The 24,749-nt window shown below is 44.6% G+C and overlaps 1 protein-coding gene across 3 annotated transcripts in view; it reads right to left on the bottom strand.

Annotated features, from left to right (window-relative positions):
• Smoc1 (SPARC related modular calcium binding 1) overlaps nt 1-24,749 on the bottom strand; it is a 156,406-nt gene that overhangs the window by 46,299 nt on the left and 85,358 nt on the right. For 2 of the 3 annotated variants that reach the window (XM_026391087.2, XM_026391085.2), the window contains exons 4-5: nt 7,820-7,919; nt 5,677-5,724 (exon numbers count right to left, since the gene is read on the bottom strand). In XM_026391087.2, coding sequence (XP_026246872.1) covers nt 5,677-5,724; nt 7,820-7,919 — 148 coding nt within the window. Of the gene's footprint in view, nt 1-5,676; nt 5,725-7,729; nt 7,920-24,749 lie in introns of all 3 variants that reach the window. The other variant, XM_026391084.2, reaches the window with a different exon arrangement.

Below are 24,749 nucleotides of genomic sequence, written 5' to 3' on the forward strand. Positions count from 1 at the left end.
TGTGCCCACTTCCCTGGCTTCCTCTCAGTTGCTGTGCCACAGCTGGAACTGAACTCAGGTAAGGAACAGGAAGCCAACAAGCACAGTCTCGTTGGCCTGACAGGTTTTGAGCCCTTACACCTGGACTTAGGAGGCCCTATGAAAGCACCAACCAGATTGGCAGCCTGTCACAGTCACCCCAGGTGGCCCTCTAAGGGTCTTTTTTTAGAGGTTCTGGCAACATGGACTACCAGCGGGGGCTGTTTGGAGGGGCCACCTGGCTTCCCTCCCCTGAAGAAGCGACAACTTTCGAGCATCCAGAAGACTGTTGCTCCTCCCTGGGGAGGCTTCACATCCACCTGAAGAGAACCTCCATAATTAATAGCAAAGTCCCGTCAAGATGTGAATGTCTCGAGGTAAGGCCAGAGCTCTTATCAGTTTTACTCATTGCTGGATCCTCAGCGATTACAAGAAGCATGGCACCTAGTAAGTTCTGAATAAATATTTATAGAATAAAAGAACCAAGTATAAAATACCAGTGGTTACTAATACCAACAGGGACTCAAGTCAGTCTCTGAGGAGGAGGCATTGCCACATCTCTAAATCCCATTTCCTCTTCAATCCTTGGAGATGGGGAGATGGCAGGGATTCAAACTCTTAGCCTCATACTCTTCACAACATAAACTTTGCTTCGGAGCCCTGGTCTAAGGGCCAAGGTGAGGAGCAGGGACTGGGGAGGGAGCCAAGCTGGAGGAGCAATTAACCGTGGGAAGAAGGGAGCCGTCACACATGCACACAAGCCCCTTTTGACACTGCAAGGGCAAAGCTGAAACACAGATATGCCAGGCTTGGTTGAGGTTCAGAGCATGAGAAAGAACAAGCAACATATGCACAAAGAGCCCAAGAGCTGCCGCCTGTGGGCTTGGGGCTGCTTAGGCACAACGTCAGAGCGAATGCTTCTCCCAAAGGTAAAGTGAGCAGAGCCCAGCAGATGCCCATCTCCACTAGAATCCAGCCCAGGCTGGCAGCTCATCGGCTTCTGATCCAGCCTCCCCCTGTGCTAGGGAAAGAGAGAAAAAGAGATAGCTGGGAAGAGGTTAAGTCACGTGGACAGTGATATTCCTTGTGTGGAACATCCCTCGACAGCCAGCCTGGCACAGATCAGCCAGGCCTGGGGCACTGAAGTACAACCTCTTCATGAGGGTGAAGAGATGCCTGCCATCCATCACCCCTGCCCTAAGGGCACCCCTCAGTGCTACCTGATCCATCACTTGAGGGACAAGGTCTCCAAGTTGGCACCAATCTGTAGACCAGACTCTAAAAACAGAGACAGGCAGAGACCTTGGGGTAAAAATGTGACTCACTCCTTACTTGAAACACATACTATGGAGCAACCAGTGTGTGTGCACGTGTGTGTGTGTGTGTGGGGGGGGTAGGGGGCATAAAAATAAAGTCTCTGCACATTAAAGACGGGTTGGATTTTGGAAGTTCTGCCCTTCTCTGAGACTGTCTTGACAAATACAGAAGCCCAGGCAGCAAAATCTGAGCCGAGTTTGTTAATGTTTTTATTTTATTTTATTTTTATTTTTCTCTCACTTAAACAACAGACTCCCGGACCTCTTAGAGGAAAATAAACAAATGACAGAAAACGCCGGATGACCCTAAACTTTCACTTGCAATTTATCACAGCGTCAGCCCCAGGCCCTCTGTATTTCTGGGCACTCAGAGGAAACGGCTCCCTGAGAACTGCCAGCAAGCATCTGACAAGTGCACGGCCATGTGGTCCCATCTGTCATTCTTCACCACCCATCAAACCCTCCCTTGGAGGCCGAGGACTGCTCTCCTGGCCCCTCACGAGATGTGAAGACCAGGCCCAGGTCCCGGTGTTATCCTGGAAGGTCACCCCCCAGTCGTTGGCATCAAGACCCCAAAAAAGACACACTTGAGGAAAATCCACGGGCCTTGGCACAGCCAGGTAGAGCCAAGCCGGGCAAGCCGATGACCTCAGAACTGTCTGCTTCCAGCCGCTCTCCTTCAGCTACTTCAGTGAAAACCCCAAATCCAGCTTTCTCTCTCTCTCTCTCTCTCTCATCTGTTTTAACAGCAGATTTCCAGAACTAAAGGGGCTGTGTGGGGTCTTCTCCCTCTCTTCAGATACTTCTCTGTCACATCGTGAAACACATGTGCGTGCACGTGTGTACCCGCGCCCCCCTCCAAGGGCTAGGACTAGAGAAGAAGGGGAGGGGGGCGGCCAGGATGAGATTGCCCCAGATCAATGGATATTTGAAACTCAAACACATGGCCCAGGACCTACACTGCACGTGTTAATTACCACACATGTGCCTGTAAAGGAGTCCGTTAAACACAGGGGCCCAAAGAACAGAGCGAGGAAGGGACATTCCAAGGGATTAAGTAAATAGTCTGAAGTTGTGACCCTCCTCCCCTCCTGAAGCACGTGCATCTGGCTGCGGAAGATAACAGGGCCCCCCTTCTCCCCCCACTTCTTCCCTGGGGCCCCACACCTGTGGACCACAGCCACCCAGGCCTCCCAGCCTGAGGCCAAACTCCGTGACCTGCTACCGAAGGCTGCCCTCCTCCTTTCCTCCTGCTATCTCTCTGGGCCTCCTCTCCCGGCTCCTTGCCTTTCTCCTCCTCTCCTTCACAGGACTAATTCCTGGCTGGCAACCAGACGCTGCGTGGTCACACAATACATCTTTTCATTCCTTCCAGGCCGAGAGAACCGATCCCTCCCAGCCCGTCAGTGGGGCAGATTCAAAAGGCCAAGAGGGGAGGGAGAGAGAGGCCTGGGTCCCGTCCTCACCCTGCAGCCCCTCACCCCTCACACCTGCAGACCTCATGCCTCACCTCCTTTCTGACCATATCCCCCCTCCTGCTCAAGGGTCCCCAGGCCAGCATCATTTAAATTGCAGCCTCAGGACGGCGAGCTCCAGCTCTAGAGAGATGCCTCCTTGGGGAAGCCACGTGTGGGCACAAGCTCAGACAAGGGGCCTTTGTGTCTTCCCACCTGCTGCCCTACAGAGCACATTCCATTCTTAAGTGGCCTCTGAAAGAGGAACCTTGGCAGGTCAATACAGGATATTACGAATGCCCTCTCATACCCTGTCCCCATTCAAACTTAGGCTTCCTGGACAGGTGTGGCTTCAGGTGGCCCTTCCTACAGGTGGCCCAAACCTGCTCTTCATAGCACGGCCCATGGAAGACAAAGGAAAGAAGACTTGGTGCCTAATTAGATTCTCCAAATAGATGGAAAGAGAGATCACTGGGCAAAAATCAAGTTTCCAGGAGAGAGTGAGCCCTAGCATCTCCTACCAGGGCCTTATCCTGACTTTTGCTCCAAGGAAGAAGCCTCTGCAGAACCACCTAGGTGGAAGGACCCCATCCAGGACAGGGGAGCAAAGAGCTGGAAGCCAACACCACTTGTTCTCTCCAAGAGGAGGCTGCAGATTCTACCCTGTTTCCTCCACTTCCCTGGAGAATCAGGCTCGTCTGGCCTCCTTTGGCCCATGCTCACTGTAAATTGCTGTAAATGTACTCCTCAACCCACCTGCCCTCTTCCAGCTGGCTAAGTGAGGTCCAGGATGACCATGGTTCTGTCTCACTGTTACCCACAGGGCGCAAAGCCACATCAATCTGGAAAGCACTTCTCTGTCTGGTTTAAGAACCAGATGGCCCAGATGATCTTTCCTGGTACTTGGGCTTCTTTCAGCATCATACACTTCACTCACTCCCTTTGGAAGGGAAAATCCAAGAGGTCAGTTTTGCATAGTTACCCATTTCCCCTACTACTAGGACCTCACGCCCAGAGACACAGGTGATGTTCCTGAAGATTTCAGTGGCGAAAAGCAAAACAGAAGGCAGCTCCCATTTCCACCCCCTGTAGACACAGGTCATTGACAGCACTAGTGATTTCAGATCTTTGCAGATTTGGAAAAAGAGACTTCCTGCCCTTCTTCCCACCTTCCCTTACCTGGGAGGGAACCACCAGCACTCATCTATCTCCCCTTGTCTGAGAGGAACCTGGAAAGACACTTGCTCCCTTCTTTTCACCCACTCACTCATTCCTGTCCAGCAGGAAGAGGAGCAGCGAATCTGGGCCGTGGGTGTACGTTTCCTAGTAGGTCACCGTGTTCTACTGGGCCACTGTATTCTACTTCCATGGCTTGGAGTGCCTGTGTTTCGGGCAGCAGGTTCTTTGGACTGTTGTCTCCTGCATTCAGAGTGGGTGCTCTGCCTCTTCTTCCATCCCCAGGGCCATGTGTGTAGGATAAGCCTGTGCACTTCGTGCTGACTCAGCAGTTCCAACTCTACAAGGGCTCTCAAGGCCTAGGTGCAGGTGGAAGCCTCAAATTCAGCAGAGGTAGGAGCTCTGCAGTGCTTATACATGAAACGAAATGGAGATCTGCTTTCCAGGCTGCTACCCGCTCTCTGTGAATGCCATCCTAGAAGCCAGTGGCAATAAAATATAGGCCTCGAACTATCTCCCACACTGAAAATCATGGCCAACATATACCTAATCCTCATGCAGACTAATCCACTAAATAGCATTCAGACAAATGCCAGGTATCTTACTTCAGGGACCCAGGAAGAAATGAATATGTAGGACCCTTTGTAAAAATTAAAACAAATAACAACAACAAAAACAAAACCAGGAAAAACTGACATTAAAGTCACTAAAATATAAAGCTTTTCCCTGTTTTCCATAGTCTCTCCTCTTGAGAAATCATGGTGACCTCTCATTTGCTGTTTAGTGTTGTTCCAGGTAAACAAAAATTAAAGCCTTAAGCTTGCTGTGGGAGCCACATAGCACAGCCAGCCCCAATGGCACATGCCTGTAATCCAAGTACCTCAGGAGGCTGAGACAGGAGGAGCGCAAGTTCAAAGCCAGCCCGGTGAATTCAGTGAGGCCCTCGGCAACTTACTGAGACCCTGTCTCAAAATAAAAAATAGAAAGGTCTGGGGATGTGGCTCAGTGACAAAGCTCCCCTGGGTTCAATCCCTGGTTCCAAAAAAAAAGAAAAAGAAAAAGGAAAAGAAAGAAAAGAAGTCATCAAAGCACACATCACAAAAGCTACAAGCTTCTGGGGTGACAACATCTGGCATCAGATACTCATATTACAGGTATATCTCTGCTCACTGTCCCCTCAGATTCAAGACAGAACTACTCAGAATTTCAGGAAAACAAGTGCACAGGCCACACAACCATGGAGCCAGCCCAGTGTTAATGAAGAGAAGCGGGATGCACTGGAACCCAGGGGTAAGGAGAATTGCGGCGGGGGCGGGGTTACTCAAGTGAGTTATTCAAAAGAGAGCTGAAGAGAGCTGAGGGCAGACAGGAGCACTCTATCTTCACTGTCCACTTTGGTTGAATGCTGGCTACATTGGAGGTTGACCAGCTGAACTCCCAGGGAGCCCAGGAGCTCAGGGCTCACATCCAGATCCCTGCAGCTCTGCATGCTACACTTGCTTGTCCCCCTCAGAAATTCTGGGAGATGAATCACCACCACCACACGAGCCTTACTTACCACCAGAACAGGGAGGAAACAGAATGAGAATGGAGAAGGCTTTCTGGGGGACACTTTTAGCTTTCACTCCAGGCTCCTTCTATCTTGTCTAAGAACTTCTGCTCGGACTGGCTTTAGAAGCAAACATTTAGATAAAGCATCAAACTCCACTCACCTCTCCTTCCAGAGTTACCCTGGCTCAAGGGCTTGTCGGTGACTGAACCTTGGGGGAGAGGAGAAACAAAAACAGCCATTCAGAGCGTGCGGCGGTTGGTTTCTTTCAAAGGGTTGGTAAAGCCTGACATTATGAGCATATGGCCATGTATATACGTATTGTATACACACCGGGGGATATTATATACAAAGTGAGTATGTACATACATGTCGAGCAGGGTTTGTTTAACATCAATGTCACTGATAACCTAGCACTGTTTTGAGACAAACTATAATTTCCAGGTTCCCTGGCAGTGGTCTTGACCAGGTTCTTTAAAAAGTCCACTTGCATATAATTCCCCTGTCGAACATTTCAAAACCTACCCCTCCACATCCACATGTCCCCCACTTCTCACCAGCTCCCTGTTCTGAGCCATATCCAGTCGGCAGGGCCAACTGAAAAGAAAAACCCCTCTTACTGCAAATGCAATGATTGACATCCCTTGCTGGTTAGGGCAGGAAATCAGCGATTTTCCATCTGCATTAAGTAGAAAATTGTCGGCCCAATTGTACTGAATGGGCCAAAATAGTCTGAGGCATGGAAACAATTTTCTAGACACAGCCTGTTCCTCAGGGTGGGGGTAGCATGTGCGTTTCCCCTGCATATACTGGAGCACCACATGCACCCATCCTCCAGACCTGACCCTGTGGCACCTGCCTTCTCCGGGAAGCCCACCCCCACACAAGCAGGGTATGACCACATATCCACGAGACGACCTCTGCAGAGACCCCACCAACAAAAGGAAAGAGGATCCATATTTTCCTAATTTTTGTCGTATCCCTTCCTTCTCCATATCCTAGTTTTGTGAGAATTCCATTATATTATCCTCCACGGCTACTTTCTAGTACATTTGTTTGCCTTACATGAAACTCTCCAGGTCATGTGCAAGGAGAGCTAATTCCTGCCCCCCCTCCACCCCAGCCCCAATTAAGGTTTCCAGTTTCCATGTAAACCACAAATAAAGTAAACTTCCCTTTTGGCCTGCAAATTTGGGTTTTCTAATATACATTCTTACTGTCCTATCCACTTAACTTTTCTCTTTTATATGGAAGGGCTAGTAGAAAGAAAAAATGAGTAAATTTTGTAAGAAGTTACTAGGACTGGTAGCCTTTGGAATTTCAAATAGGTTTTTAGCAAGTGTTTTATATTTTGTTGACATTTAAAATTTAAAATAAGTGAATAAATAAAACTCTAGGTACACAGATATGGGGAAATGGTGAGAGACCCTTTTGATGAGAGATCAGCCACACAGGGAATTCAAGGGAGGAGCTCGTGAGTCCTCATCACTAAGAGGAGGCAGAAGGTGTGGGGTTTACATACATCCAGAATCCACAATCCCAATGAATCTGACCCAGTAGCAAAATAACGTCGAAATAGAAAGGATTTCATTTTTCCTATGGACTAACCCAAGAATTCCCAATCAAGCACCAGTTGCCTAACTTAACTACTCAGCAGAACCACCTGAGAACATTCATAAAAATAAGGACTTCGGGTCTCACTCCAGTCCTATTGGATCAGAATATACAAGAAGCATTGACATCTGGCTTCTTTCTTAATTCCCCAGGTGCTGCTGATGATCAGTCAGATTTAAAGGCCACTGACATGAAAGCTTTCCCTTATGGTAAGTTACTTTGCTCAAGTGTGGCAAATCTATGGCACAGAGGCCATCACTCTCCTCTCCCACACCTGTGATGGGCATCACTAATTGATCACTGCAGCCTTTGATGCTGAACTCACGCGGTCTCAAAATGCATGTTAATAATGCACTGCAAGGACCACTAGCAATCAGTCAGTCAGCACAAAAGGTAAAAGCATATATGCCACCTCAGCTCTAAGGGTTTCCACCAATGCTTAGGAAAAAAACACCAAGAAAAAAAACAAAAACAAAACAGAAATCTAAACTCAGAATAAATAAACATATATACCCTGGCCCTCATTATCCAGCTAATTACTGAGGAAGCTGTTAGAGGGGGATCTTTCCTGACCTGAAACAGGGCTTGTAGTCACCACCAACCTTTTAACAATCCCCAATGAGACGCAGGAGACCAATCAAGGGGTTTTTTTTTCCAACTCTTTTCATTCTTCCCGCTCCTCCCTACGATACCTGAACATACAGGAGTTTTATTCTGCACAGAAGAGCCACTGATGGGCTTCCCATCCGGGGTGACACACCAACAGTACCCTGTGTAGGTATGGCACTGCACCTGTTCAGAGGAAGGGGAGGGAGGAGAACCTTAAGTCCCAGAATACAACATCAAGAGGCACCCACCCCTTTCCATGCACTGCCCATCCAGCAGAACAGCTCCTGCCACCTCTCACTCCACATCTGTCTCCAGGGTACATCACATGTGGGTCACCTAGCCAACAGCATCCATGCACAACCATGGCCATTGATCTGCTTCATTCTTATTGACTCCAAACACTTGACAGCTGGTATCGTTCTGAGATATGTCCACTGTGATTTTCCTGTTTTGGGTCTCACCAATCCCTGTACATTCTTTTCCCAAGCACTCCCATCCAATTATTAAGAATTCTGATCAGTAAACTAATTAGGCAAATATGAGCTGGAATTTCACCATTGTGGATTGACTTGATGCTTCTTTAACAAGTAGAGACAAATGGTAAGCTACTATATATATACTAATATATATATATATATATATATATATATATATATATATATATATAGAGAGAGAGAGAGAGAGAGAGAGAGAGAGAGAGATTTAGTTGTTGATGAACCTTTATTTTATTTATTTATATGCGGTACTGAGGATCAATGCAGGACCTCACATGCTAAGCAAGCACTCTACTACTGAGCCACATCCCCAACCCAAGCTACTTTTCTTGTTCTAGTTTCTCTAAGCACCTGTATATGGATCAGCCTGCCTACTATCACGTGGCTCTCCTGAGCCAGGGCACACACGCATCACAGGGTCAAAGCATGAGAAAAGTCCTTGGTGCCTATAGGTTCTACTTCTAGATGTCCAGATGCACCTCTGGGTGACCTTCCCCAAATCTCCAGGGTCGGGTTCCTTTGTCTGGGATAGAAAATGAAAATGAGCTGTTCACACCCTTTAGGACACCCTTTAGGAAACTCTTCTCTCCCCAAGGCCCCCAGCCCATAGCTGTCACCTCACCCACCTCCTCCCACTCCACCCCACTGTCCTCTTCCCTTCTGTTTTCTCTGTGAAGTTCCTAAACACATATCAGAGCAGATTCCCTTACTTAAGACCCCTCAGTGAGGACTGGAGGTGTAGTTCAGTGGCAAAGCACTAGCCTAGCACATATGAGGCCCTGGGCTCCACGCCCAGCCCTGCCAAAAACAAAGTAACCCTCAGAAATGATTCAACCCTGAACTCAGGATAGAGTAAAGAAATTTGCATAGCGCTCAAGGTCCTCCATATCGGAGCCTATCTACCCCAGCAGGAGCATCCCACACACCCTCCACTCTACCACAATGAAGCCTTTGATGCTCCCAAACACACTCTAGTTTCTCCAGATTCTGAACCTTTGTTTGCTCCAACTATTCAATTTGTCTGGGACACCATTCCCCAGCCCAGCCCCAGTCCTCTTCTAATTCTTTGGTGGCCCTCTCCTAATCCCCCTCCATGACACACCTCCACCTCAAAGCAGTCCCTGTCTTCCTGCTTCCCCTCCCTCCCCTCCTTCCTCTGATTCTTCCCCAAATTCAGGGCCCTTATCACAGCGAGCTCTTGCTATTGATAGTCTTCTTCCCACTCTAGACCATAACTTCAAGGACTGCAAACTAGTTATTTCCCCCTTCCGAGCATCTAGCATAGCACCTGACATTTATTGTAGGTGATTGATGGGCTGAATAAAGGCACAAATTCTCATATTTCCTCAAGTCTTGGTCTCCATCAATTCTAAAAATGCAATATCAATTTAAAGAGCCGCAGCACATTAACTGTAGATCTCAATGACAAGATGTGTGCCAACTGCAAATAGATTAAAGTGTGAAAAAATGTGTCTCTTGGGATCAAGGACATATTGAAATCACAGCTAGACAGTAATCGCATACAAATTAAGTTGGGCAGCAGAGAAGGAGACAGCGAAAAGAGCAATCTGACAGACTGGGCAAGACCCAGAAGTCATCACTAAGGCAGAAAAGCTGCAGACAGGTTTCTGCTCTCGTGTGGGCACCACACCCTGCAATTTTCTCCAGGACAAGTTGTTTCAGCACAGACCTACTCATAGAAACCAGGGCAAGACAAAATGGAGGGTCCCTACCAGCATGACAACTGCTGTCAAAATGAGGCACTTGCCTCTATCATCTCTGCAAGGCAGCTACACCCAGTGCCTTGACCCTGGAACCACACGTCCAGCCCCTGCTTGTTTCATGGCATAGTCCTCACCCACAGCCATGGCTGTTCACCAAGATCAGTATCTTGGGTTGGGACAGCACTACTTTCTCAGGGGCCTTAAAGGTGGAAAGAAAAGAAATCCATATCAACCAGGGCTTGGATCCCAGTCCAGCCAGTTGGGAACTGGGCATCTTACTTAGCTCTCTGAGCCCTGTCTACACAATGGAGTGACAATGTCCAACCTGGAGGATCAGGGGAGGCAGAGCAGTGCTTGTCATGTGGTAAAGGACAGAGGTGGAGTGGCTATCGCCATAGTTGCTCTTGGTTGTGTCAGAAACACCTGGCAAGCCGTCTCTTCACAGGCCAGTGCTCCACTAGCAATCTCCACAGGCTTGGGTGGGAAATGCAGCAGGAAACTTGGAGTTGACCCTCCCTCAGATTCCATCAGGGGATATTTCCTAGAGATGACGCTTCACCAAGAGCAGCATTTGAATGGTGACTGGTTGGCTGCTTTCTCCTCCTTGGCTAATAATCACCCCTGGGGGACTCTGTCCTGGGATTGGGTGGCCATACTGACTCATGCAGGATCCCCTTGGCTCTCAGGGTCAAGGTGATTCTCTCTGTTTGAGGCCTGCACAATCCAAGTCAGCACCCCAGGCCGTGCCTCTGGGCTGGTGCTGCACTGCTAGAACCTGGCACTGTGGTCAAGGAGGCTGCAGAGAGCTGGCTGATTGGAGAGCCCCCTCCACCAAGGCATGCACAAAGTCACAACTAAATGCATGAGTCAAGTGCCAAGCCCAAAGCTTTGTTCCAGGGGATATAATCTGACCTCTGGGCTCAGTGGGTCCCAAGGGCCACATGCACAGTGAGTGTGCCCATTGTATCCCTGGGGGCACCAGGGCACTGCCTCCCAGCCCCCAGCCAGGCCCAAAAGCCCAAACACAGCTCCTTTCTCCCCAGGGTCCTTGGCATTTCCACCCATACACACTCTAAAAAACTGGACTACAAAATCCTCAGACTGGGAGCTCCTTCCCAATCTTATGAAACTGAAACCTAAATGGGGAATTGTGCCTGGGGTACACAGTAGCCCGCAAACCTGCCCCGGTGTATTATAGGGGGAGGCAGTAAATGGGAGTAAAAGAAGGCACAGAGACCCCCAGAAGGATGTCAGACTGTGGGAACCACAGAGGTGGCCAAGCAAAATCCCTTTGTCGTAGGGGCCTGAAGAGAATCAGCCCATGATTCTGAATTGAAAAGTAGTTTTTGAGTTGCCTTGGGGAGTTTTCAAGATGTCTTCTTGCAGAAAAAGAAATGGCATTAAGACAGACTACAGCCTGGAAAGCTTCTTCATTAGACTAAGGCTCAAACTGTCTGCATTTATTTTAAAAGGGAAGATGATGGTAATAGTACCTATCTCCATTGTTGGGAGAATTAAATTAAGTAATGTAAATAAAATACTTAGCTCAGAGAGTAAGTGCCCAGTTCACCTTAACTATTTATTTTTATTATCATCATGTTATTTTTAAAGAAAACTATCTGTACCTTCAAAGAGGCCAGCGCCAGATTATCTCATGAGGACAAAAGAACATCCTATTCTGACCAGCCTGAGGGGAAAGAGCAATCTGAAATCAGCAAAATGTTTGAAAAAAGTTTGAGAGTGGGAAGATATAGAAACAGTTCTATTCCTTTCACAGAAGAAAAGCAATCAGGGTATACATTCTATAGAATTGATGGTTTATACAGACAACCAAATGTGAATTCTGCCTGGTCAATCTTCCTCCCTTGCAAACTTATTCTTTTAAATTAATAAGTAATAGCCTTTGTTTCCCTGCAAGCCTCAAATTGATCAACTCTCAGCCTTAATCTATAGGAGAAGCCTGGGCCTGAGGAACTAAACAGGCAGTTGGCTGTTTCTAATATCTTGCTGTGCAGTTCTCACAACTCAGCATTGTTCGCACTCCAAAGGTATAGGCACAAACCAGGGAACTGGCTCTCTACCATGCTGAAGCCTTCTAGTAGGCTGAAGTGTCAACTGAGGGTACTTCCTTTAGAGACAAAAAGTGTGCACACCTCAACCAAAAGGAGTTTTTTTTTTTGCTCTCTGCTTGTACTGTAATTATCCTGTGGGATATAACAGGTGTTCCAACGGGTACATTAAAACAGTGTGTCCTTAGATAAGTAAGTTTCATCTCTGACTCACATACATTCATATTATTGGCAAGAAGCCCTTTACATAAACAGCTCAGTGGCATATTGCAGTTTAACCTCCATCCAAGATTAAGACAAATCTGCAATCACTTTAAGCCTGCTAATCTTCAACATTAGCCCAACTGCTGGCCACCTGGGAGAATGTGGAAGGCCAGCACTGCCAGCAAAGGCAGTGGAAAGGGACCTAGAAAACACCAATTCACAGGAGCTGAGGATAGGAAAGCAAGGAGAAACTCAGAGGGGCAGGTAGATTATGCAGATAGGCCACCATTGCCCATAGGTGCCATGCCCAAAATGGAAAATTCCACCTTTTACTTTAATAATGGCTTTTCAGTCCCCATCCGTGATCTCTGCATTACCTCATTTAGGCCTCAAAGTCAACCCATGTGCAAGTCCTTATAGGAGACGCCTGGAGAGAGCTGTTCTTCAAGTGTCATCGTTAATGACATCCCAGGAAATTAGAATCATTGCTCATAACACTTCAGAATGGACGGGGCTAGAAACCGCCGCAGAGATCACCAGTGTAACCCAAGCATTTTACAAGTGAGGAAACTGAGGCCCAGAGAGAGAGAGAGAGAAGTGGCAGGGTCCCTGGTCCCTAAAACTAACAGATGGAAATGTCTCAGGCCTAGAAGGGAGAAGGAGAAAAGAAGTCGTGACAAGCGCTGGCTTCTGTGGGAACTGCCTGGGTCTCTCTGTGCCTTGTAATTCTCTGGCAAATAGAACTCCTGGGGTGAGGGAGACAAGGATAAATATTCTCCCAGAGGAGGCAGCTGGAAGAGAGCCATCTGCTCTAGTGAGTGAGAAGTCTTTCCTGGGGTGCTTTGTAGAACAGCCTGGGGGCCCCCCAGCACCCACTGGCTGGCCAGCCTTCCCTTGGCCCTTTCTGGGGACTTCTCTGACAGAGGTCAGAACTCCCGTCCAGAGCAGCTTCTTTGTTATTTCTCTTTTCTGCCTTCCTTCCTACCAGCCATCCACTTCCCTAAGAAACCCATGATGAAAACCCTCTCCCGTGCAGGCCCATTTCCTTGGGTTTCCTCCAGAGATGGGAGGTGCATGGCTGTCTCTCCGGCCTGGCTGCTATACTGACAGACACCACTGGTGTTCTATGGGTGTGAACAGGAATTACAGGAGGTGGAGGTGTTCTCTGGCCAAGTAACTCTGGAAATATTGGGTTAATCCAAGTGAAAAGATTTCTTCACTGCAGAAGTCTTCCTAGCTTTAACTCCACAGATGGTTTAGCTCTAAGAGGAAGGTCCCATTTGTAGCATTTCCTAAACCTCTTAAATGAGAGGACTCCACCTTAACCTCTGTGTGAGGAGCATTTCATGGTACCCGTGTTCTCAGCGACATGCTGAAAAGAAAAATAACAAAGAAGGTGCTCTGGGAGGGAAGACAGGAAAAGCATCTAACACAGTGTCAGGTGTGAGGAATTTTCTTTTTCAAGTCTATACCTCATCATCCAGAATTTAAGAGGAGACGCAGAGAAGGAGGTGATCCTTCAATTTTCAAATCCTCTTAAACATGGGAGTCTTTGTGGACCACATCTTTGTGAGTTGATGGTGTGGTATGGATGCCAACATGACATTAGTTAGTCAAGAGACAGCCCCATTCATCCCCAAAGACACCCCTACTAAATCTTGTGTCCTGTCTGAGGAAGGACACTTTATAAAGAAGGACCTTGGAAAATCAGATCTGGAAGAAAGAGACCAGCAGAAAAGAGATATAAAGCCCTATGATATGGGAATGATTGATTGATAAAAGGATTTTTGCCAAAAGGATTTTTGCCAGGCCAAAAAAAAAAAAATTGCTGGCTAAAAGAGAGGATTTCACAAGGACATAATGGTGTCCATCTTCAAATCTTTCTGTGAAATGTGAGATTTCTATGGATTTTGTAAGTCCCATGACTACAGCTGGAGTCATCTGTTAGAAATCATAGGAAGACAGCTTTTGAAAGCTCTCAATCAATATAATGTAAAGAAGGACTTCCCAACAAAATGGCCCCAGAATATATTATGGGTTTTGTCACCCTGGGAATAAGCTCCCTGTCTGATGGCAATCGAGCAGAAAGTGCATAAACCACTTGGTACAAGACTATAAATGGAACCAAAGCCCTGGATTGGAGCAATAGGGAGAAGAAGATAAAGCAGATACCTCCAAGGCCCTTTAATTCAAAAAGTCCATAACTCTACAACCCTTCTGGAAATTGGTCTTCTACTGTATAGGAGAAAAGTTAAAATAATGCATAAACTAGCACCTGTCAGTGGGAAGACCATTCTTCTTAGTCTATAATCAACTTTTTTTTTAATTTTTGCATTCTCCAAAAAAATGGAATCCAATTCACGCAACGCACATACAAAGATATTTTAAAAAATAGGAAAGCACAGAAATTTGTTTTCTGAGACCTGCCCTCTGTTTGTGCCTAGAATGATCCAGATTTGTAAACAGCAAATATTGGTAACTCTTATTGATTTCCTTTTCTTTCCATTTTTTTGTGGGGGGAGATCTAATATGTTTTTATGTTTACAAAACACCCAATAAGAAAGTCCTTATATGTAGGAGCTCTGTTCATTTTAGAATTATGAAAAATCTGGCTGGTAGTAGGACAAAGTGACATGTATTGGGAGCCCTTTTTAAGAACCCAGGTCTGACTTCACTTTTCATCAAATTTCCCTTTCTTCCACCCCATGCCTGTGTTTCTATGACCTTTCCCTATTTTGACATGGGGTGGGGGGACCCTGATCCCTTCCATTTTGCAAAAGAGTTTACTGACCCACCTGCAGGGTTAGCTCCTGGCATCTTCTATGTACTTACACTGGAATGAAAATAGTCCTAAATGCATGTGTATTATCAGCTCTGCCTGGACATGTCCTGAAGAAGTGTTGCCAGTGGACCTACTGTGTGTCTAACTACTTTATGGAATATTACCATTTGTCTTACAAAATCCTAAAGAGTGTTCCTCAGAGGCCATTGATTTAACCTCCTCTCCAGCCCTCACAGCCATGCTGCATCTCTGCAGGATGTCCACCTCTGCTTGCCTACTTCCCAGGATGGGAAGTTAAATCCTACAGATGTTTCATCTATAGACTGCTCTGCTTGTAGAAAGTTCTCCCCTATTTTGAATCAGAATCTCTTATCTTTGTATACTTACCCAGTGATCCTGGGTTGGCTTAGAGGACTGTACAAAGGCTTTTATCATTCACAGACAAGGCTACTGTCATTCGGGTATCCCTTTGGTCATCTCATTCCTACTCATCCTTGGTTCTTCTCATCTCCACGCCAAACATCTCTGGCTCCCCCTGAATACTTCTCCTGTAACTCACCTGACTCACTCTCCCGGATATGCCCTAGTTTGTCAACACCCCTCAAAAGATGGTCCTTGAGAGAGGACCAAGAATTCAGGAGTGAGGCTGCTTGGGTTTGAACCCTGGCTCTAACCAAGTCGTAGGCTGTGTGACCCCGAGCAAGCTACTCAGCTCCTCTGTGCTTCCATTTCCTCATCTATGAGTCAGAACTATAACAGTGCCTGCCTCATAGGTTGCAGGGAAGACTGAATAAATACATGGCAGGCATATATAAAACAGCCCACAACATAGTAAATGCTGTATAAATGAGAAAGTGTTGGTGCTGCTGCTGATTATTATCATCTGAAAAAAGAGAAGAATCGTTGCGAGAGTGACTGAGGCCTGCCATCATGGGTCCTTTCTCTCCCACAGACAGCGGGAAGGCCAGAGAAGCGCTTCCATCTCTCCCTCCTTCCCAAGTACACCCCTTTGCACAAGAGCAGCTGCAGATACCGCCCAGAGCTTGCTCCTTTCATTTCCACAATAGACAAGTGATAGGGACAGAATCCCAAGGGCTACCAGGAGATCAGATGCCCAGCTGGGAGCACCCAAATCCTGTATGCTTGAGCCAAAATGAATAACGTCAGCCAGTCTTTGAGAGGATGCACAGTGATCATTCAGCCAGAGGTCGGTCACAGAAGAGCAGGACACAGCAGAAGCTGGGGTCAGAAAGTCCTCACAGAACACAATGGACAGTGTTCCTCATCTTGATGCACATCCCCACTTCCGATGGTACCAATTCTCCCATTGACAAAACAAGAGTGGTGGCTCCCGTCATAGACAAGTCCCTCCTGCACGTGCTGGGATCAGGCTCTGTTCCTGCCATCATTTACAAAATCAAAATTTTACTTTTATATCTGCAGTAACAGATTGCTTATTGACCATAAATTACATGCCACCTAGAACTCTCACAGGAAGGCAAAAGGTAGAGCCCCATCAGACAGCTGACTGCTGCTGCTGCTCACTAAGGCACCAGCTCCTACATCTTCCCAGATCCTGAAGTGCTGAGAACCTGAGTGAGCTCGGAGGAAACATCAGGGTGGGAAGAGGAAAGAGCCCGAGAGCCCAGTGTTCTATGGGAACAGGCTGCAGCACATCTCTAGGGTGACACAGCTCACTGTAACCCACAGTTCCTGATTCAGAAAAGAAATCCCTTCCCCACTAGAAAATTCAAAGATAAGCCTATTGAAGACTGAAAACTCTTAGCACACACAAGACTCATCGTTGGTGATGCTAGAGAGTTTCCCACCACCGATTTGCATCCCTCTCTCCCTCCCTCCCCCTTCCCTTGCAAATACCAAATCAAGGACACTGATACTATCACAAAACCTCTGACTACAACACAGGCCACGGGTACCTGGAAATTCTGCACCTAGATGCACTGTCCTGGGAAGAGAAGATGGTGTCAACCCCACATGCAGGTGCTGAACACCACAGTGAGATCACTGTTTATTTGAAGAGGAAGGAGAAGATTTCAAAACTCATGGCAAAGTTATAATAATCAAGACAGGGTAATACTAGCATAAGGCTAGACATGGATGGAGATCAATGGGATGGAATTGAGAATCCCAGAAATAAGCCCCCATATTGACCTTCACCCGATTTTCAACAAGGGTACCAAGACAATTCAAGGAGAAAGAAAGCCTTCTCAACAAGTTGTGCTGAGTTAATGGTTTACACACAGGCAATAAGGTGAAATTGGACCCCTACCTCACACAATGCACACAGACTAACCCAAATGGATTAAAGACCTAAATGTAGGATCTGAAATCATAGAACTTTTAGAACAAAGCACAGGAGTAAATCTTTGTTATCTCGAGTTGAGAAATGGTATGTCAACAAAAGCATAAGCAATAGAAGAAAAGAAAATAAATTGGACTTCAAAATTAAAAGTTTTGTGCCTCAAAAGATATTATCAAGAAAATGAAAAAGTTACCAAGAAGATGAAAGAAAATATTTGTAAATTGTATATATAAGTCATATCTAGAATATATATACAATTCCAACAACTCAATAATAAAAAGGCAAAGAACTGAATTAAGAAATGGGCAAAAGATCCAAATAGATATTTCCCCAAGGATATATAAATGGCCAAAAAGCACATGAAAAGATGCTCAACATTTTTAGTCAAATCAAAACCCCAAAGATACCAATTCTCACCCACCAGGACAGCTATCATAAAGAAGACAGATAATAACAACTGTTGGCAAACACGTAAGGAAGTTGGAACCTTCATACATTATTAGTAGGACTATAAAATGGTACAGCCATATTGGAAAAGTCTGTCAATTCCTTAAAAACTTAAATATGTAGTTACCATGTAACCTAGCAATTCTATTTCAAGAGAACTGAAAATATATATTACATAATGAAACAAAAAAATATATGAATGTTCACAACGGCCTTATTTATGATAGCCAAAAACTGGAAACAACCCAAATGTCCATCTGCTGAAGAATGGATAGACAAAACAGGACACAGCCATATAATAGAATATTACAATAAAAAAGAATGAAATACTGATTCATGGCACAACTTGGTTGAACCTTGAAAACATAATGAACATAATGGTGAGTCAAAGAGTCAACCATGAACGTCCACATATTCTGATTCCATTTATATGAAATATCCAAAATAAGCAAATCATAGAAACATAAAGATTAGTGACTATGAAAAGCTGAGGTCAGCCAATGGGGTACAGGAGTTCTTCAGTGGTGCACAAGGCTTGGCATTAGATAACTGGTGATGGTTGCACAATTCTGTGAATATACTCAATTCTACATTAGAAAGGGCAAATTTTATGTTGTGCAAATTATATCTCCACAGAGCCAATAGTTTTAAAGAACAAAAATAGGTGGTAAGCTCAACAGACCATAGTTTGCCAACCTTTGCATTGCCAACTTTCCCATATTACAGTTGAGCAAAGTAAGACCTAAAGAAGAAGAAAACCCAACATTTGCTAAGCAGCAAGTGTGCTGAATAGAGCACATTTCTATATACATGATCCACACCATGGGTTATTTGGAACAAAAGCAACTTGAAGAGAAAAACACATGTAAAACAAGTAGTAAAATGTCCTGAACACAGTAGATGTTCAAATTATAGTAACCATGTTTATTGAACACTCTTTAAAAAGGGAAAAAGAAAAGCAACAACTTTCTCAACAAGGGTCCATTTACCATTTACACCATCTTTGCCTAAAAACTGGGCTTGAATTTTTAACAGTATGATTGCTGAAAGAGAGAGAGACAGAGAAAGACAGAGAGAGAATATGTTGGCATTTTATATGCACCAGAGAGCTGGGGTCTAAATTATGGTACCATCCATCAAAACCTAAAAACTGGCCAGATGCAGTGGCACACGCCTGTAATCCCAGCAGCTTGGGAGGCTGGGGCAGGAGGATAGAGAGTTCAAAGCCAGCCTCAGCAAATGTGAGGCACTAAGCAACTTAGTGAGACCCTGTTTCTAAATGAAATACAAAATAGGGCTGGGGATGTGGCTCAGTGGTTGAGTGCTCCTGAGTTCAATCCTGAGTGCTGTCCCTCCCCCTCCCCCAAAAAAACCTAACAACTGGTTCTGTTTGGGGCCACCTATGTCTGGAAAAAAGCTTAAATATGCACTCTGGGTCTCAGTTCTTTTAGGTCCTCTACCCGGTCTGAGGAGAGAGTCACACTGTTGCTCCAGGCAAGATCTTTCCACATTAACACGAAAATGACCATTGCCTCTCTACTCAGAGGTCAACTCTCCTCAAAGATGGAACAAATCTTTTCCATTCCACAAGGACGCTCAGCACCCCAGCCTGCCAACGTTTAACCAGCCCAGGCCAACGAAGGTTCACAGTTCATGTAAAGCATTGAGACTTCCAGCACTTGCTGAGATGCTGGAAGAGAAGACCAGATGACAAGCCAAGATGTTTCCAGGGCAAGCTGGTCACAAAACTCAGGTTTTCAGGAGTGACATCAGGAAGAGCAATTCTGTACTGTGGGGGGAAACCAGGGGGAAGCTAAAAAGGAACAAATCCTGCTTCATAGACCAATTCCAGACACTTGGAAAATAAGTGTTGCATCTCCCTGGGTTTGAGAAAACACAACAGTAAGGACTTACAGAAATGACAAGGGAACCCACTGCCTTTGTCAAAAAGCCACACAACTTTTTCTTTGATCCTCCAACTTCAGAACAAAGCATGATCAAGAGGAAATGACAGCTCCCAGGACCTCTATATGCAAGAAAGTGACCTCCGGGAATAATGCATATGTTTATGCACTAATGGGAAGAACAGTGGTTCGAATGAATGAAAAAGTTGTTAATTTTCTGCAGAGATGCATCAAGAAAAAATGCTCCTGGACCCTGAGGCTCAAAGACAGGAAACATAACATTTTATTATTATAGAAGTAATAATAAATGGTGTTTCATATTCTAATATTCTATAATAATATTAGAACTATAATCAATTAAAACAAAAAGTTAAAATGATTTGATAATATGACTGGTAACAACCATTAGTCAACCACACAATTGCTCAACATGTGTGGAAAACAATTTAATAATATGCATCAAGTGCCTTCAAAAAGTTGGGCCCGGGCTGGGGGTGTGGCTCAGTGGTGGAGTGCTTGCCTAGCATGTGTGAGGCACTGAGTTCAATTCTCAGCAATAAAATAAAGGTCCATCAACAACAAAAAATATATAAAATTTTTTTAAAAAGTTGGGCCTTTTCACCCAATATCTGCCATCTAGAAATTTAATTCCCAAATTTCCAAGACTCATGGAATACAATGTAATCATTTTTTTAATGAGGTAGAGCTATAAGAAACCAAAAATAAGTCCACAATATAATTCGTTTTAAAATGTTATGAAAATACATGATATGGTACTTTTTTATCCTAAATAATGATAATAAGTATGCACAAGGAAAAATCTAGAGGGTTATAGACTTAATTGTTGCTAATAAATAAGTCACTGTTTCTATCTCCACCCTATACACTTCTGTGTTTTCAGAACTTCTTGTTACAGATTATGATAGATTTTCTATTGAGGAAAAAAATATGAAAATATTTCTCTTTTTAATTATTGGACCAATTAAGTCCCTAAAATATACAACAGACACTTATGCAAAATGAGCCTCATTTCAGTAGTTGCCTGGTGTGGCTATGCCATAATTTGTTTAAACAATTTTTAAACCATTCTCTAATATTGGATATTTAGGTTGTTTCCAAATTTTTGCTACTATAAACAGAACTTGGATGGAAATCCTTGTGGCAAAATATTTTCATATATTTTTAATTATTTCCTTAGAATAAATTCCTAGAAGTGGAACTATAGGTCCAAAATGTGGACACAATTAAGGAGTTTTGACTCCCATTGCAAAATCACCCCTTAAAAAGTCAATGCCAATTTTCTTCCTCCATGGCAATACAGGGGTAGCCTTCTCCCCAAATATTACCATCTTTTCTGATTTTTTTCTGATTTGATAAGCAAAACAAAATCATCACTTTTATTTGTGCTTCTTTAGTGACCAGGGAAGATAACGTCATTCAGATTCACTTATTGTCTATTTATTATTATTGAGTGATCTACTTGTTGATATGTCCTGTGCAGTTTTTCTACTAGGCTCTTTTGCTCCAAATTTTAAGAACTATTTTCAAAAGATTAGCTCTTTTTAACTAAGGTTAATGTGTGTCATTGTTTTTTCAGTTTTGTATAAAATGTTTATGGTCACAAAATTTAAATTTGTATATATGTTCTCAACAACAAAATTGCATTCTGAATTTCAAATAACTGACTTGTTAATGGGCTTTTAAAATCCGTATTACCCACTATACCTAGGTATTTTATCATTTGCCTTAATATCTTTTCTGCATGTAAACCCCTTGAAGGCAGAAGTAGGACATCCTTTTGTTTTTGTTTTTTTTTTAATCCCCTATAACAACCAGTATACAGCTCAGAATACAGTGGAGCTCAAGACCGTCAGCTTGGGATAAAAAAAAAAAAATATGTTGTCTGGGGATTTGCTTTGAAGCAATTCAGTTAGGGAGGAGAGACGAAAATGATGTAAAGATGAAACAGAATTGGCCACGTGTCAATCATTGTTGGAGCTGGTGATGGGTACATGGAGTTCATTATGTTATTATGCCTACTTTTTTGTGTTTTAAAAAATTTCCATAATCAAAGGTTTTTTTTTTTTTTTTTCTAAATGTGTATTTGATTGATTGGGCAACAAGAGAGGGAACTGCTGGGATAACAATGGTGATGAAAATGAAAGACACATGTATCGAGGGCACTTTTGAAGCACAAAATAGCACACAGACCCTGAAACCAGGCAGGCTGACTACAAACCCTTTCTGGCTCTGTGACCTCAAATTGTTATTCACTGCCTCTGAAACTCAGTTTCCTTTATGCATAAGGGTATTAATAACTACCTCAAAAAAGTCGTAGTGGGAGACTAATAGAAGGAAAACTCAGTGCCTAGCACTTGCTAGCACTCCATAAAGAGTCCCATCATTGTCATTTGGAGAGGCACACGCTTGACAAACTGCAGCCAGCACTTCCCGGTGGTGGCAAGCCAGCACCCTTCCATGATGGCTGGGATTTCAGTTAATCAGCTTGGGCACCAGACAGTCACTTGGCAGGGGATTTGGTTAGGCCAGATGTCAGGAATTATGCTCTTGATACCCAGAAGAGAAAACAGAACAGATCACAGTAAAGGACAGAGCCTGTAGCTCCTGACTTAATAGGTCACCAAAGAGTCATAACTTCCCATCCAATCATGCCATCAAGAAATGATAGTGGAGCTGGGTGCTGTTGCACAACACCTGTAAACCCAGCAGCCAGGGAGGCTGAAACAGGAGAATCGTGAGTTCAAAGCCAGCCTTAGCAACTTAGTGAGGCCCTAAGCAACTCAGCAAGACCCTGTCTCTAAATAAAAAATAAAAAAGGGCTGAGGATATGGCTCCGTGGTTAAGCACCCCTGGGTTCACCCCCCCCCCAGTATAGAAAGAAAGAAAAGAAACAAACAAGAGTGGAAATGCCCTTTCTAAGTAGCTTCAAACTTTGACCAAACACTGGCATTACGCAGGGAGCTCAAAAAATACGAGGCCTGGGTCACACTCCCAGAATTTGATTTAATGGTCTGGGTGAGACATGGACATGGACTAGGGTTTTGAGACTTTTAAGAATCTAATGTGATCTCAGGGCTGGGGGAGTTGTAGCTCAATGGCAGATCACTTGCCTAGCACGTGTAGGGCACTGCGTTGGATCCTCAGCACCACATAAAAATAAATTCAAAAAAAGAAAGGCATGCTGTCCATCTACAACTACAAAAAAAAAATTTTTTAATTACAAAGTATCTAACGTGATCTAATGTGCAGTTTTAGTATCACTGCTACAGGAGGCAAATGAAGTATGTGTATGTGTGAGAGGGAGTTGGGATCCGGCCTAAGGAGAAAAGAGGACCAGGGGAAACAAAGGAAGAGAACAGAAGCCATAGAGTCCCATCTGAACCCCATTAAAGTCAACTCAGTCATGTGGTCTCAAGCTGTGTCCCATACCAGACAAACCCAATCCCATTAGACCCCATCATCCCCTCCATAAACTTCAAGAGAGTGTGTAATAATTCCCAGGGCTAAAATATGTTGTTATTAACACCAGGATGTGTACATGTCAATATTCTAAGGAACATTAACGAAATGCAGCTAGACTCTGGGTTTTGGTCTAAGGAGGGAAAAAAAAAAAAAAAGTCCAGCTAAGTGATGACGAAGGGGAGGGAAAGAGAAAAGCATTTTGTCGCCCGCACTCCAGCCGCCTGTCAGTGGGACTAAAACACCCTCAAAGAGGCAGTCTCATTTTATAAAGCTATTGCAGCATTTTTGATCAGGAGGAAGGCACATCCATTCAATCACTTGAGCTGGGATGGGCTGTTGTCTGGCTATCTGTCTGCCCACCAGGGTGAGCCAGCTGGGCCTGAGGACACATGGCAGTCCAATAATGGAGGGGTACCCAGCGTCTGTATAACCTCTGCTGGGCTCCCTGGGCACTCTCATTTAGCCATTCATCCTGGACTCATCTGGAAGTTCTTTTCCTTCAGCAAACACCACCTGGTCTGCCTGGCCTCACCAAAACAAAAGCTGGCCAGCAGGCTCTCCCAGGCAGCAAACATTTCAGAATCAGGAGGACAGGGGTCAACTGTCCTCATGAGCAACACACCAAGATTGCACAAGCCTAGAGAAGGCAGAAAACAACCTCTGTGGACTCTGCCCTCCTCTCAATCTCCTCTACCCCCTCTCATCTGAGAAGGTCTGAGTTCCTCCCCCAGACGTGAAGCTTAACAATGCAGTTCAAAATATATACCAAAGATTTCGTACATTCTTTTTACTAAAATAAATAATTAAAAACTGATTTCTACTTTGCGCATGTACAAATACGCAATAATGAATCCCACCATTATATAAAATATCACTTGTAATCCCTAAAAAAAAAAAAAAGTTGAGAAATTCAAAGAGTTCAGCAATTCCCAAACTTGGGGAGTTTCAATGAAAGATCTTGGGATTTTTGTTTTCTTTTTTTCTTTAACTGGCATCATTCATAAAATCTTAGGAAGACCTGAATAGTAGAACCGTAGTAGAGACAGGAATCATGATGATAATGATGACATTTATTTGGCATTCATTTGTTCCAAGTGTTTTACATGTGTTCACTCATCCAATCCCTCATCAAAACCTCACGAGGGAATCTATAATAATAACCATTAACAACGGTAATGATAATAGTAATACATAATAAATACCAGAGTAAGAGTAATACATCATATATGACTTAATGGTAATAGTAATATAGAACATATGTATAACACATACCAATGGCAGAGATAATCATCTCATTTTTAAAGTGAGATTTTTAATAGGTAATAATCATCACCTCCCATTTTTCAGATAAAGACCCGGAGTAGCTGGGTAACTTGCCAGCATAGTGAGGCTGGCCTGGCACCCAGGCAGGCTGGCTCCAGGGGCAGCACACGGCCCATAGCCCCAGGCTGCCTCTGTTGAAACTGCTAGTTCTGAGACCTCTGGAGGGCTCTGGGCTTGAACCCCGGTTCTCCGCTCCATGTCCCACTGCTGTCCCCCCACCCATAAGTGGGTTTGTGGTAGGTGTAAAACAAGGAAGTGAA

Source organism: Urocitellus parryii, chromosome 6 (assembly GCF_045843805.1).
Source record: "Urocitellus parryii isolate mUroPar1 chromosome 6, mUroPar1.hap1, whole genome shotgun sequence".
Taxonomy (NCBI): Eukaryota; Metazoa; Chordata; class Mammalia; order Rodentia; family Sciuridae; genus Urocitellus; species Urocitellus parryii.